The 15070-nt window shown below is 32.7% G+C and overlaps 3 protein-coding genes across 3 annotated transcripts; all 3 read left to right on the top strand.

Moving 5' to 3' along the window:
* Nucleotides 1-15: 15 nt before the first annotated feature.
* LOC116341064 (signal transducing adapter molecule 1) lies at nucleotides 16-2569 on the top strand. Its single transcript, XM_031767920.1, has 6 exons — nucleotides 16-273; nucleotides 440-600; nucleotides 670-1068; nucleotides 1140-1538; nucleotides 1608-1863; nucleotides 1939-2569. The coding sequence occupies exons 1-6, from the start codon at nucleotides 228-230 to the stop codon at nucleotides 2457-2459; spliced, it is 1782 nt and encodes a 593-aa protein (XP_031623780.1). The 5' UTR covers nucleotides 16-227; the 3' UTR covers nucleotides 2460-2569.
* Nucleotides 2570-4116: 1547 nt separating this feature from the next.
* On the top strand, nucleotides 4117-8590 carry LOC116340944 (nose resistant to fluoxetine protein 6-like). Its single transcript, XM_031767716.1, has 12 exons — nucleotides 4117-4924; nucleotides 4989-5220; nucleotides 5576-5767; nucleotides 5842-5915; nucleotides 5987-6114; nucleotides 6891-6962; nucleotides 7024-7136; nucleotides 7203-7419; nucleotides 7481-7662; nucleotides 7731-7857; nucleotides 7924-8256; nucleotides 8327-8590. Exons 1-12 carry the CDS (start codon nucleotides 4681-4683, stop codon nucleotides 8528-8530), a joined length of 2118 nt encoding a protein of 705 aa, XP_031623576.1. The 5' UTR covers nucleotides 4117-4680; the 3' UTR covers nucleotides 8531-8590.
* A 4589-nt stretch (nucleotides 8591-13179) lies between these two features.
* LOC116340482 lies at nucleotides 13180-14198 on the top strand. The gene is made up of 2 exons (XM_031767002.1): nucleotides 13180-13264; nucleotides 13337-14198. Exons 1-2 carry the CDS (start codon nucleotides 13214-13216, stop codon nucleotides 14099-14101), a joined length of 816 nt encoding a protein of 271 aa, XP_031622862.1. The 5' UTR covers nucleotides 13180-13213; the 3' UTR covers nucleotides 14102-14198.
* Nucleotides 14199-15070: the final 872 nt, after the last annotated feature.

The raw sequence follows: 15070 nt of genomic DNA, 5'->3' as shown, positions 1-15070 counted from the left end.
TTAGTCATCTACTGATATTATTTGGACGAAAAGATATTTTTTTAATCAATTTCAGAAGAATAATTTTCCTATTTGTTGTATCTTATTCATTTAGTACATAGTGTTTTGCCTATTCTCGATAACATAAAAATACTCAAAAGGAATTTTTACTTTCTTGAGAAAATATTCATAAGAAGAAAAAAACAAGTTTGAAGTAACAAAGAGAAATCTAATCAAAACAAAAAAAAATGTTTTCCTTGTTCGGATCGACAACTCCCTTTGATGCTGATGTTGGTATGTGTTTATTGTTTACAGTATTTATTACGCTGCAATTTAAAACATCGAGAAATTACTATCAAATATTTATCAATTTTTTTCACATCGAGTATTTAATTAAATTTGACATAAGTGAAACCATCTAAATGCATTTTTGTATGTTTCTCACTTTTAATTTTCACAGATAAGGCAACTAGCGAAAACAATACAACGGAACAATGGGATGTAATCATAGACATTTGCGATAAAGCTGGAGCAAATCCAAAAAATGCAAAAGATTGCATTCGTTCAATAATGAAGCGAATGGGCCACAATGATCCACATGTCGCAATTCAAGCAATTACTGTACGGCTACTTCATCAAAGCATATATTTTCTTTTTACCAATTTAATGAATATTTTGTGAAATTTTCAGTTATTGGATGCATGCATTAAAAATTGTGGCCGGACATTTCATTTAGAAATAGCGTCGAGAGATTTCGAAACTGAGTTTCAGCGATTGATGGCCAAGGCTATCCCATCTGTTGCGCAGAAAATGAGAATTTCATTGAAAAAATGGGCCGAAAACGAGTTTAAAATGGATCCACAACTCAATTTAATACCTTCACTATATCAAAAATTGAAGAGTGAAGGTGCTGATTTCAGTGATACTACGATTGAAACACCAAAACCGGTGGTTAGCAAAGATCCAAATGTTGTAAGCAGCCAACAAGAAGAGGATGATATTGCCAAAGCAATTGAACTGTCATTGAAAGAAAAGAATGAAGGTGTCAAAACTACAACCGCCGCATCTGCGTCGTCGTCATCGTCATTTGTATGACAATTGATTAGATACATACCAAAGACCAAAGATTAATTTCACGTTTTTTTTTCTCTATTACACAGCTGTCGCTTTATCCAAGTATGAACGAAAGTGCAAAAAGTTCACCAAAACATCAGCAGAAAAAAGACGGCCGAAAGGTGCGCGCTTTGTATGATTTTGAGGCGGCTGAAGACAATGAATTAACATTTTTTTCGGGTGAAATAATCTATGTGTTGGATGATTCCGATTCAAATTGGTGGACGGGTTATAATGACCGTGGCGAAGGTTTATTTCCATCGAATTTTGTTACAGCTGATTTAAATGCCGATTTAGATACAAATCGATATGACACAAAAACCAATGATGTCAAATCGAACATTAAAACGGAAGAACATAAAACAGAAGAAATACAAATCGATGAAATGAAAATCGATCGTTTATTACACTTGCTGCATGAAGCTAACCCCGAAGATCCGTCTCAAGTAATATACTCAATGATATCATTTGTATGATACATCCATGCTTATGTTTAAAATTTAAATTTATTTTAGGATCCAGAAGAAATGTTTATTTTGGAGGCACAAGTAAATCAAATGTTGCCACTCATTGATAGTGAATTGGAGCGTGTCGATCGGAATCACGCAAAACTGACACAGCTGAGCACAAGTTTAGTCGAAGCAATTAATATGTATCATATGCTAATGCGAGAATCTGATATACAAGCCCAATTTCCACCGCAATTACTACGACATCCTGGTCCAATTTTACCGAATGGAATGTACAATCCTCAATTCTACTCTCAAATGGGTATATTAAAAATGTCATTGTATTGAATTACAATTTTATCGCTAACTTTGTTATTTCATAAATTTTATCATCTAGGGGGTCAATATCTGAATCATTCGGGTTCAATGCCACACCAGTCATTGCCTCAGTATCAACCAAATCAACCGGAAGGCAATACACATCAATCATTACATCATATGCAACCCGTATCTCAACCGTTCGTAAATCAGTACCAGCCAGCAAATGATCACCATATTCAACAAGCGCCTGGAATGATTTCACATTTCAATCAGGTTCCAAATATGACAGGTGTACCACCAAACATCCCACAACAGCCAAACACTCATTCTATGATGCCAATGCATTTTCAACAAAGCATTGCTGTAGACGGAGCACATTTAAACAACCAACACCCAATTCCGGTCGTTGAATCCACACAATATCAACCGAATACTGTAATGACAACACAAGTGCAACAGCAAGGCATTCCACTACCTGTCATGGTCCACCATTCATCTCCAAATCAACAAATTAATCCAAACACAATAAATCAACCGGTTTCGTCAACTATTTTACCACAGCAGCCCAACATTCCTGTTTTTCAGCAACAGCGATAGAATATTGGTTTAGACTTTTGTCAAAAAAAAACACTTGGAAAGTCGAGATTTTAAAACAAAATTATGTTATTACGAATATGAAAAAAATAGATAAGAAATGACACCATAAACATTATTGAAACAATTTATTTTATTCTATATTACACATTCAGCTATTCAAACTTTATGTAAATATATATATTTATGGTTTTTATTAAAGCAATGCTAAAGCCATATGCCTTATTCATTATTTTTTCGTTTTAAATCGACGGGTGTTGTGATTAAACCAAGAATGAAGAGACAAACAATTCTTCTTTTTGTTTCGACTTTTGCATATTTATCAAACACAAAATATCAATTTCTACGTTTGAATCCGCTAATAGAATGGCTATCCAATTTATGAAATCAACAATTTTGCGCTACTTTTTTTTATTCATTGATTTGTTGCGGAATTACAGACAGCAAAAAAAGCACTGCAGAATTTCGAATATTGAATATAGAGAGTGTACAAGAAAATATCAGCCGACGCTATACGCAAAACCGACTGGTACGTGCACTCATACGTTTTTAAATCTTTTACATCTAGTGACCATATGATTTTTCGACTGATTCGTTATTCTTTGTGCGTATCTGCGCACAGTCGAAAAATGATGTAAAAGATGTAAAAACGTATGAGCGCACGTACCAGTCGGTTTTGCGTATAGCGTTGGCTGATATTTTCTTTCTGTGTAGCTGCTGTGACACACAGGGAGAGACAGCAAAGTTGTTTGTAGTAATTCCGTAATTTAATAATTAAAATGTAGAATTTCAATGCCATAATTTAACATTTTTGTGGATCTTTGTTGCTGTATCCACAATTTAAGTTTTTGAATGAAAGATAAAAGAATCTCACTAGCAGCAACAGAACACTTCTTCAAAGACTCTTTTGAATACTTTTATGTTTGCATGACTTTCAAGTAAAGAAAATGGATAAGTAATTGATTTACTAGAACAGGAAAATGGAGCATAGGAACATAAGCATAGAGCATTTATATACCGAAACAAAATACCTAGGGGCAGAGCAGTACTAGAATAATCATTTTTATTTAAAGTAATTCTATGTTGTGAGTAGTATCCGAAATATACGACGATCGCTTTATTCCTAACAAATGTAATACACAACGTACACATGAAACGTCATTGAACTGCTGTTAGAATTTACACAAGTGTGTATTACTGCGGATTAATATGGATTACTACTCACAACATAGAATTACTTTAAACAAAAATTATTATTCTAGTACTGCTCTAGCAAAATACACGGCGCCGCAAAACGAATTAACTTTTATTCAAGTGATCTGAATTGTTGAACAAGTTCCTAAATAAAATAATTTGTTGATTGATTCGCTAGAGGAAAAGTTAAAAAAATTCTCGATTTTATTTGAAAATTTATAATTGCCTTTCATTTGAACAGTAAAAATATGTGATTTAAACACAATTTCATTGAAATGCAGACACTACTTTTGTTATGCATAAAAACCATCTGTAAACAAAGTCAACGACTACAAATAGAGTGCAATCAATGCATTTTTACTGCAATCAGTTCATAGCTTGCAAATTTTGGTGTCATCATGAAAATTAATTTGTGTCAGTCGATCAGTTGTAATTCAATCGTCATGTTGACCATTGTTATTTGCTAAGTAAAAAGTCTTAAAATTGTGTGTTTTTTCCTATTATTTTAGATAAGAAACAAACATACCGTGTGTAACATACTACAAAAGGAAAAAAAAAGTTTTTGGAATAAAGAACAAAATCAGCATGATGTTGCTATTTTAAACAATGAATTCAATGAAAGTTCAAAGATAAAATTAAAAAATTTCTAAAGCGATCACACTGTATACTGTTGTTATTTGAGAATGTGTACTTTAAACACTGTTTAAGTCCGAGTCTGTGCCGAATTTTTTTTATCTATATTCCTCTTGATAAGAAGCGATAATAGTAATTTTGACAATGGTATGTGATTAATGACGTGCAATTTGCAGCCGATAGTTCGATTATCACCCCAATTTGGTGATGTGAATGCCCAACAATGTAAATCATCCTAAAAAAGTAGTAAAATAGTATTGATAGTGTCGAAAGGGTAACGGTCACGGTTATCAGAAACAGAGCATATTCCAAATTATAATGGTGATGTGGAAAAAAAAATCAAACTCAGTTTATTGACAACATTCTATAGGAAGAGACCTATCGAGTGATTTTAAAAATGGCTAAATTTCATAGCATTCTGTCAATGTGTTTTTTTCTGTCAAGTTTAAACCATTTTAATTGTGAAAATACAAGAAGTTTTTTCTTAGACTTCGAACAAATAAAATATGATCTTTTCCTTCAAAGTTATACTAAATTGTCACAAAATTATAGCGAATCAGTTAATGTAAAAAATAAGTGTTTAAATGAATTGAAGGCGATTCAAAATGGGTTGATTAGTCGAGAGCAATGGGCATTAGAAAGTAATATTTACTTTAAATTCTCTGTTGGTCGAAATTCTATAATGTTTTAATTTGATTTTATTAGTTGTGGATTCGTGGGGCAAAATACCGTCCGGAGTGTTCAGTGGTAATACGCATGATTTTGGCTCATTTTCACAATGTTTGAAAATTAGACATAATGACAAAGTGTACGAAACACAATATTGCTTGGGTCGCTTATTTTACGATGTTGAAGAGAAAATTGCATCAAAACTATATCGATATCCCATTAATAATGTCATTTTTCCGGATATGGTACATGTGAATGATTTGCCAAGGTAAAAAAATATACAGAGATCATTTCTCAGAGCAATGACTATGTGAGGAGGAGCGCTCAGTGAGGAGAAAAAATATTAAAAGTTACTAAAATAATAAAAAATTGATAATATTAAGATTTTAGAAATCAGCTCTGATTGGACTAAGAAACAGTCTCTGAAAATATCTGACATGAGCTCGAATCGAATTGAACATTTTTCATAAATATTCTTTAGTATCTTCTAGTATGCTCTAATTTTATACGTTAAAATTCGTGTCTATCCACTAGCGTTCTCGTTAAATTCATTTTTACATTCTGAATCGTATATTTATGTATCGTTCAAAAGTCTTAATCGATTTTAATTGATCTTTATATAGCCTTGACCCGCGGAGACCTTTCATAACTTTCGGCGCATGTATGCCAGCCGCATGTTCGTTTGAAATGTTTGAACAAATCGTCAACGATTTAATTCCAAATCACCCAAACAACTTTTCCATTGAATTACCCAATGATGTATGTCAAACGGCAAACAACGATCCGGATCTAACAACTAAAGAGAAAACCACACTGTAAGATTCTAAGCATTTATACATTTTTCATTAGACCATTTAATTTCATTTAATTTAAACATTTTCATCCATAGAGGTTTATTGATGGTAATATTTGGCTTGGTATTGTTGAGCACTGGCTATGATATTTTGTGTTCCATTTATAATCGTATGTAGTTTTATCACATTATTTTTCCGACTTTTATGATAATTCAACACCTTCGTATATTTAATGTATAGGTAAAAAATCTCAAGTGCTGCTAGCATTCTCTTTTTACACAAATGGGAAAAAACTGTTTTCTTTAAATGAAGAAAACACATCAGAAACAATTCAATGTTTACACGGAATTCGCGTCCTATCGACACAGGTAAAAAATGGAAAATTTTACAATCTCAAGACATTTTGAAAATCAAATGAACCGGCTTTTCATGAATATGAATTTCGAAGACGCTAGTTATGCACATAGGTAAAAGTCGTAAGCAGATTCAGTGTTTTTTGAATGGAAAGGTGATAGAACAGGTTTTGCAATTCAAGTATTTGAATTGCATTTTCTCCGAAAATGGAAAATTCAATAAAGAATTTGAACAACGTAGTATGAATGGAAACAAAGCTGATGATTCATGGGTCAATCTTAAGACCAACAATTCTAAACGGTAGCGAGAGCTGGGTTGATTCAACTTATGAATGTGTTACGTATGATTTCGGGTATTTCTCGTAGAGATCAGTGGTACTATAGAATTAGAAATGAAAGAGTGCGTGAGGATTTGAATGTGGATTCGATTGATGAGGCTGCTAGAAAATCAAAACTAAGATGGTTTGGTCATGTTCAACGTATGAATAAAGTGCGATTGCCTAAGAAAATGTTGAATACTGAAGCGTCCGGGAAGTCTAGTGATTTAAATGAAAGCGGGTATGAATGAATTAGTTAGAGAAGAAGTGGCTCTCGATAGATTGTTCTGGAGAAGAAATGTTGTTAGAAGGAGATAGTGGCCACCATGCCGAAAAGATCAGACGCCGAAAGGCACTAATGGTCTATAAATATTTGTTATTGTTGTTGTTGAATTTCAAAGAATTTATGTATATTTTTATGACTTCATGATAAATATTTAAAAAAAATATTATTATTTATTATTATTACTATAGTGGGTCGTACTGTGTCATACATACGCTTTGTATTTAGTAATGCCGATCCAAAACAGGGTCGTACACGATGCAGTAAGTTTCTTCATTCAAATGTTATAAAACAGATTTAAATTAAAATTTTTATCTTTTTCAGTTTCTTTCAAAGTACAGTAACATGATGATTGTTTCGGGTTTTGTTGCGGTGGATACGTTCTTTGTGTTGAGTGGTCTTTTGGTTTCGATCGGCATACTAAAACATTTAGAAAAGTAAGCACATTTGATTTTCTTTTACCAATTTGTATGTTATAACATAAATTGATTTTGAATCTACAGAAAAGGGCGGTTAAACGTTCTACAGTTATATGTCCATCGGTATCTTCGTCTCACACCACTTTTGGCAATATCACTCCTAATCTCGGTGTCATTGTATCGATTTGGCGAAATTGGACCGTTATGGACTGCCATGATAGAAATGAACAAAAAACAATGTGAAAACTATTGGTGGTCGACTCTCTTATATGTCCAAAACTACGTGAATCCAGAAGAACTCGTGAGTGATAATTCAATACCTTCTTTCCTAATCAAAAACTACAATCGACGTTTTTTTGCAGTGTTTCGGTCATTCCTGGTACTTGAGTGTCGATATGCAGCTGTTTTTAATTTCACCGGCCATAGTTTATTTGATTTATCGTTTTAAATTGAAGGCCTTAATACCACTTACCCTGCTTCTGCTGGGCTGCATTTATTCCACTTTAGATGTTCACATAAAACATAATTTAACGACAATATTTGCGTAAATATTTGATTTTTTCAACACAAATTCAATTTTACATTTAACAAAAAATTTCTTTGGCCTTCTAGATTTGAGGGTAACAAATTCGAAATGGCATATATTCCAACACACATACGTATTTCATCGTGGCTTATTGGTGTCTTTACTGGATATTTACACTTTGAAACTCGCAATAGAAAGATTCAAATTCCAAAAGTACTGTTATTTAACTACTGTTTAAAAACCTTTTTCTAAAATTGATGCATTTTGATGTCCTTCTAGATGATCAATATTTGTGGCTGGGCGTTGTCTTTGGTTGCAATGATTTTAGTCATTTTCATAAATCATCCCCTGCAACAACAAGATAATAAGTTTTCTCCTCTAATATATGGGTTATATGATGCATTTAGTCGTATTGTTTGGTCGATTGCTTTATGCTACATCATTTTTGCCTGTGTTCATGGCTCCGGAAGTATCGTCAATCGCTTTTTATCACATCCACTTTGGCAACCTCTTTCAAGAATGTCTTATTCCATTTATTTGCTTCATTTTGTGGTTATTGGAAACGTAATGGGCACACAACGAACTCCACCATATTTTACTGAAACTGCGGCTGTAAGCTAATAACTAAATGCAAAGCAAATGTTTTTTTCGTATTTAATCTTGTATTCATTTATAATTTCAGTTCAACACTTTTATAGTGAATTATGTGATGACAATCTTTGTATCGATCATTGGAACCCTTACTTTTGAATCACCGATCATTGTATTTGAGAAAATACTCTTCAATTCTTCAAAGAAAAAGATCACCATATCCACAGATATTCGAAATGGAATTCAACAAACTGACGAGAATAATAACATTGAAAGTAGCAAAAAATATCAATGATTGATGACATCAATTGCCAAACATTTTATTTTGAGTAGTTTTTTATAAAATAATTGTACAATGAGCATATAAATATATTACTTCGTTTATTTATAAATTATAAAATTAATAGATATTTGTTTTGTTATTTAAACCCCTCTCTCAATCAGTAACGTTATAATAATCTATTATTTTAACTAAAAATCACGATCGTACGTGTGATGAAACATATTCATGTTTGAAATCAGCAAGCAGTATGAGCAGTTATACAGTCAACGGCCCAAAATATCATCAAAAACCGAAAAGTGGTTAAGAAAACGGATATATCTCAGTTCATTTCTATAGAAAGAGACTAATCGCGTGATTTTGAAAATGGCCAAATTTCATCGCATTCAATGTATTTGTATCTGTGATATTTAAACCGTTTTAATTGTGAAAAAAAAACCAAAACTTTTTTCTTCGAAGCCCAAAACAAATTAAATATGATCATTTCTTTCAAAGTTATTCCAAATTGTACGGAGTGGTTCAGTGGTAATACGAATGTTTTTTGCTCATTTTAACAGTGTTTGGAAATTAGACATAATGGCGAAGTGTTTGAAACACAAAATTGGGTAATTATTTTGGTTGTTAATTTCACGATGTTGGAAAGAAAATTGCATCAAAACTGTATCTCTATCCCACTAGCCATGCCATAGACTTCTTCTTTGTTCTCGTATTCGAGTGTTGAGAGAAATGAGCGATATTCTTCGGGCACATATATTAATAATTTTATTTCTGTGATCGTCGTACATTTTTGTGAGTCCAAAAAAGAAGTACATTTCGGAGTTTGTCGACGAATTTTGGCCGCATTTACTCACCTTTGTCATCCGTTACTATGGGTTTGATTTCAGAACAAATGTGAGAGACAAGTAGAATACCGAACGCAGGCGCGCTCTAATGGTTTTAATTTCAAAAGTATTTTTTTTTCTTTAATGATTTAACAAATGAAAACGCTGTAGACTAAATAAAAAGGTGAAGAATATATTCACATGAAGGATTGCTGTTGTAATGAATTCAAGAAGGAATAAAAAAATCATAGTAATTCGGGCAAAGGTAATCAAATCTACTATGTATTTATTCAATTTTTTTACTAGCAAAAAACAATTCCAAAAAATGCTTACGATGTTGGGTGATGAGTTACTGCCACAAATGTGCAATATTCGTCTTTGACCAATACATCAGAAGCAACATTACCGATAATTTCAATGGAATTTATGTCGTCAGATAAATATTCCGATGAATCACTGTTGCTCAATGCATGCGTTTTAAACGCCCTAATTACGCTTTGTGTCAGAGTTTTTCCATCACTCGTTTGGATTGGAGAAGAAACGAAATTTCCGGCAACGTGAATTCGTTCGCCAGGTGTAATATTTGATACAAACTTCGTGAGGACATTATGAATAGTACTATAATAGAAGAAGTAAATTGTGATCAATTTGGTGACAAGCACAATTTTGGAAGAATAATACGTATCAAAATTATCCTTATATAAATAATCATAACAAAACATGAAAAAAGTTGGAAGGTAACTTGTACTATTTTGAATCTGACTCCATTGTTTTGATTAAAAGTGAATAGGTTCCACTTTTGAGAATGTAGGGTTCTTGAGTCAATGTTCCAACTATTCTTACTTCATTAATATCTGCAGAGAAATTACCGCATTGGTCATTTATTTTTAAATTTCAAATATAACCTCAAAATATCATGAAACACGATACCTCATGGAAATAAATTCAGATTTAATTCTTTACCTGCTTTTCTGACAATCGGTGTATTTGTGCAGAATCGCACCGGGAAATCGAATGATTTTTTCGCTTGTATCAAAAATGTTCGGATCATTTTAGTTTGAATTTTATAGCTCCGTGAGAAGTGAAGCTTTCAGTCGCTGGTTGTAACCCGATGACACTTCGAACAGTTCGAGCTTCGAAAAAGGTCGCTATGAAATAAAAACCTAATTTCAAATTGAATTTATTTACTTTTTATTTTGATTAATATCAATTAAAAATAAACTACAAGATTAAAATTGCTTAAAAACAAAATAAAGAACTTTGATATTTAAACCAATGTTTCATCACAAACATGACATCCAAATAAGTTGCTATCATGGAAATCAAATCAAATATTGCTCGTCTTCTACAACGTAATGGTAAAAATAGTTTTGGTCACTTTAAGTTCAATGTCAATAAAGTGAATTTTGATAAATAGTCACAATATCGGCCGAACAAAAAGTGTCAAAAAACGAACATTTTGTATGGGAAGTACCCCTAATATGCATTGAAATGTCTTCAAATTTACTGAGATTATGTAGTTTGGTAAAAAAATGAGATTTACAAGTTTTCACTGCGATTAAATAACTGTAACTACATGTTTGTTTGAAATAATTTAATCACCATAAAGACTTGTGAATCTTATTTTCTTGCCAAAATACATAATCTCAGCAAATTTGAAGATATTTCAATATAATTTTGATTTTTTGCTCATAAACGAAAATTTTGTATGGGAAGTACCTCTAAGTTCTGTTGAAATTTCTTCAAACTTTCAGAATGACGGCTTTTTGTGAAAAACTAGCCTGTGCAAAGTTTCACATGATTACGATATCATACAGGCATGGCTTTTTTTTTAGTAATTTTTGTATAAAAAGTGTGTCAAAAATTATTTGTATCACAAAACTAATGTCAGATTCAGTTTTTCGTGAGTTCAAATTTAAGTAAGAGATATGTAATAAATAAATGCATGTTGTGGATCACAGTGCGGAAAAGTTCATCTTACGGATGTAAGACATTTTATTTTCAAAGAAACTGTATCAAAAATTGGTTGTATCTCAAAACTAATATCATATTCGGTTTTCTCGTGACTCGTACCAAAAAACCTCCCAATACATATTTTTGAGTGTTTAAGTCTACATTAAGCATGACTTTTGGACGAAAATTGGACTCTTTTTCATAGGTACCACTTCAGACATGACAATTTTGTCCATCAACCAAAGTCGCTCAAAATCTAATGGTTTCTATTCCTCGCGACCCCCAATCATCCAGTACAGTCAGATTTTAAATAACTTTTCTGGAATGGAGAGTTATCGTGTTAACAAATTTTGCGTACAGCGGACAACGTACGACGTAGAACAGACCGACAACAACCATGCTCAAAACGGCCTGATTCGGGTTCTCTGACCTCAGAAATGTCCAGAAAAGATGTTTTTGAGGTGTCAAAACACTCTTCAGGTGTCTTACACACTAGGTGTGTGTGGAAAAGTAAAAAATGATGATGATAAACTTACCCTACATTTTCAGTAGCGGTGATGGACATGTGATGCTCATCAGCAAGCCACAGGATAATGAGCAACCCTGTATTAGAGCTGGCGGAGCCGATTGTTCCTCCGTTGTCGCTAATACTCCAGCCACCTACAAAATAAAAGCAAACAAAAAAAATATTTGGAACATTTTTGAACACAACAAGAAATACAAGAAAAAACAACAAGTCTAGTTCAACAACAAGTGTCCCCACAGACAATATTCGACAAATGAAAAAAGAGGCATCGTTCTTCGTTTTCTTCGTATTCTTCCGTGCCGAAAAGGAAAAGACACTGCCAAAAGATCGGGACCATCGTGTGATAGTAACCTCAACACGGATCGTATTAATCCATCGACATTTATGAGCCAACTTTACAAAGCGTTCGAAACAAACACACCAATCAATGTCGACGTAAAGCATGGTATCCATCTATTTAACGATTGTAAAATTCAAGAAAATGACTCCGACTATTCGCCCAACGACTTGGACAAAAGCATTTCAAAACGGGGAAAAGAAATGCTGGACGATAATATCACGCAAATCCATTATCGTTTGAGCAAAAAAGCGGGTACGCGAAACCAACTGAAGGATATTCAAAATCTCCGAAAATGATTTTAAGCTGTTTCTGTTGTCTGTTCGCCATTTGAATGATTTGGATCCAATGTGCGTAAACATTCGATCGGATGCTGTGTCCGGCCCTTTATAAAGATATCCCTGTTTTGTTATTGAATCTGCTTGTGATCTTGTCATTTCTTCATCGATCCGATCGGGATCAGCAATCATTGTTTGGAGAATTTTCTTATCCGGTTATTTCCGGCAGTCCTCCTATCCATCTGATTGGGTCACAAGAGTTGTGATTTGATATGCAGATGGTACTGGCCTACAAAGCTGCACTGATGAGCTGTATACAGCGAAATCAATCATTTCGTAGTTTTGACTGAAACATGCAATTGCGTTTTCATAAAGTTTGTGTTTTGGCATTTGGTAATGCTAAGGGTTGCGTCAGTGAAAGTATAGGTTGTTCATTTCCTTGAAAATGTTCCAATATTTAAAATTCTATCGTTTTTTTCGTTACAATTCAGCAAATTTACATAAATTCAATATTTATTCGGTGCCCTTATAAATTATTTATATCTGACGTGAATTAAGCTTGACTTGCGTAAATTGTGTTGAAAAATAATGTTATTTTCCTTAGAATTTTGTGAATATTGAGTAATATAATTGGAATTTCATTTTAAATTAAAAAAACAATTGTTTGTACAATTTCATGGAAATTCCGCGTGTGTTTCAAATAACGTGTATATAAGAATTGCGTATCTCTATTCATTAATCATTATTTGAACCAATTGAAAAGTCTACATTCAACTGAAGAAAATGAAGTTTTTTTTATTCTGTACATTTTTGTCACTTTTCCTTTTAGTCAAGGTATGGATTTATAGTGAATCAATCAAGTGCTGTTCTAATTGTAATAACTTTTAATTCTCTTCATGTACCTAGTCAAACAATGATACAGAAGGTGTAACATTCGCCTCGGTTGTGAAGAAATTTTATGAAAAAGCAATGGCCAACGGAAATGTTCACATGCAACATGAATTGGATTTCATCATCAAAATTTCCAACAATGCTGATAATCTTAAAAACAAGTTCGAACCTCTTGTCGAAGAATTCATGGATAAAGGGAAACTAAAAGAAGTTATAAAAAAGCTTCCCAATGGCCAGAAAATTAACGGAGTCTTTGTTCCTGTATATTTCAATGAACAATTTAAATTGATCAACAGCCAACGTACATCAAAAATTAAGGATTTGGTCCATAAAATCGATACAGAAATCACACTTCAGCCTCGTCATGTAAAAGCGAAAGGATACAATTATGAAAAATTGAACAAATATTTCGTTGAATGGAAACAAAAACCCAAACATGTTGAAGTCGTAAAAAATAACATTCAATCTATGGAAACGAAATACAATACACTGAAAACAGAATTCGATGGTGAGATTAACGCAATAAGTCAGTTAATTGAAACTATAAAGACTGAGGTTGATTCAGTCAACATGTCCTTTGGTAAACTTTCACAAGCACAAAAAACTAATGATAAAATGGACATTTTCAGAGAATCTAAACCCACCATAGCTACAATTTCTCAGAATCAATCAAACTTAATTGAACTGCTACATAGGACATTAAAGACTCTAAAGGCCTACAATGAATATCGTATTGTATGGGCTGAGTACATAGTCGGAGTGAAGGAATCACTTCCATAAGTATGAAAACTATTGGAATCACCACAAGAATCATGTGCGAAAAAGACAATTAATGAAACTGTATTCTCAAATTATCAGAAATAAATAGTCGAAGATACATTCATTTTTTTAATTTCTTCATTTGCAAATTAAATTGATGCAAAGTTAACGAAACAGGTTCATGGGTTTCATTTTTTTTGCGTAGTTATTGAAAGGTCTTTTGTCATAAATTTCAAATACACACACTTACACACGTATTCAAATTTGAAATTCCTAAAATTTTCTTGGCGTTCTGTTCGTAATAAAATCTTTAAAGAACCCAAACCAATCAACATTATAATTATCAACAAATTGTTAATATTAATTGATTGTCACGCATATTAATTGAGGGTGTTGATCAGACATTATAATGAGATATTTTCAGCCAGATGAATCAGCTCAGCCAGATATCGTCAGGAGCTGAAATGGAGTGAAAACAATAAAAGTGATTGTTATAGTGATTGTAGCAATATAGTGTAATTATAACCATAACAATCACTTCTATTGTTTTCACTCAATTTCAGCTCCTGACGATATCTGGCTGAGCTGAATCATCTGGCTGAAAATATCTCATTATAATGTATGTCAACAATAGATAGATATGTCGATCTCTCTGAATATTATTTCGATTTTGGTAAGAAATTTAGATAAAGTGTTTTACAGAAATTTCAGCATATTATATTAATCATTACGTGTTCCTCATAAGTACAGTGACATAATGGGATTGAACCTTCATTACAGCTCAGCTCTGAAACCTCGAACAAAATTTAAGTTCAGTTTTGCAAATTAATTGGGCAAAAAGAAGTTGTACATCTCGTATCAAAATGAAATCTCAATTTCTCCAAATATATGATCTAGGTAGATTTTGAGTCATTCCAATGAAAATAGAGGATTCCTCTAGAACAAACTTTTCATTTTTGACTCAATATTGACAATTTTCTTTCAATCGGT

Source organism: Contarinia nasturtii, unplaced genomic scaffold (assembly GCF_009176525.2).
Source record: "Contarinia nasturtii isolate CC-2019 unplaced genomic scaffold, AAFC_CNas_1.1 Cnas_scaffold_695, whole genome shotgun sequence".
In the NCBI taxonomy this organism is placed as follows: Eukaryota; Metazoa; Arthropoda; class Insecta; order Diptera; family Cecidomyiidae; genus Contarinia; species Contarinia nasturtii.
The sequence above is the reverse complement of the archived record's forward strand: the minus strand, read 5'-3'. Positions and strand labels throughout refer to the sequence as shown.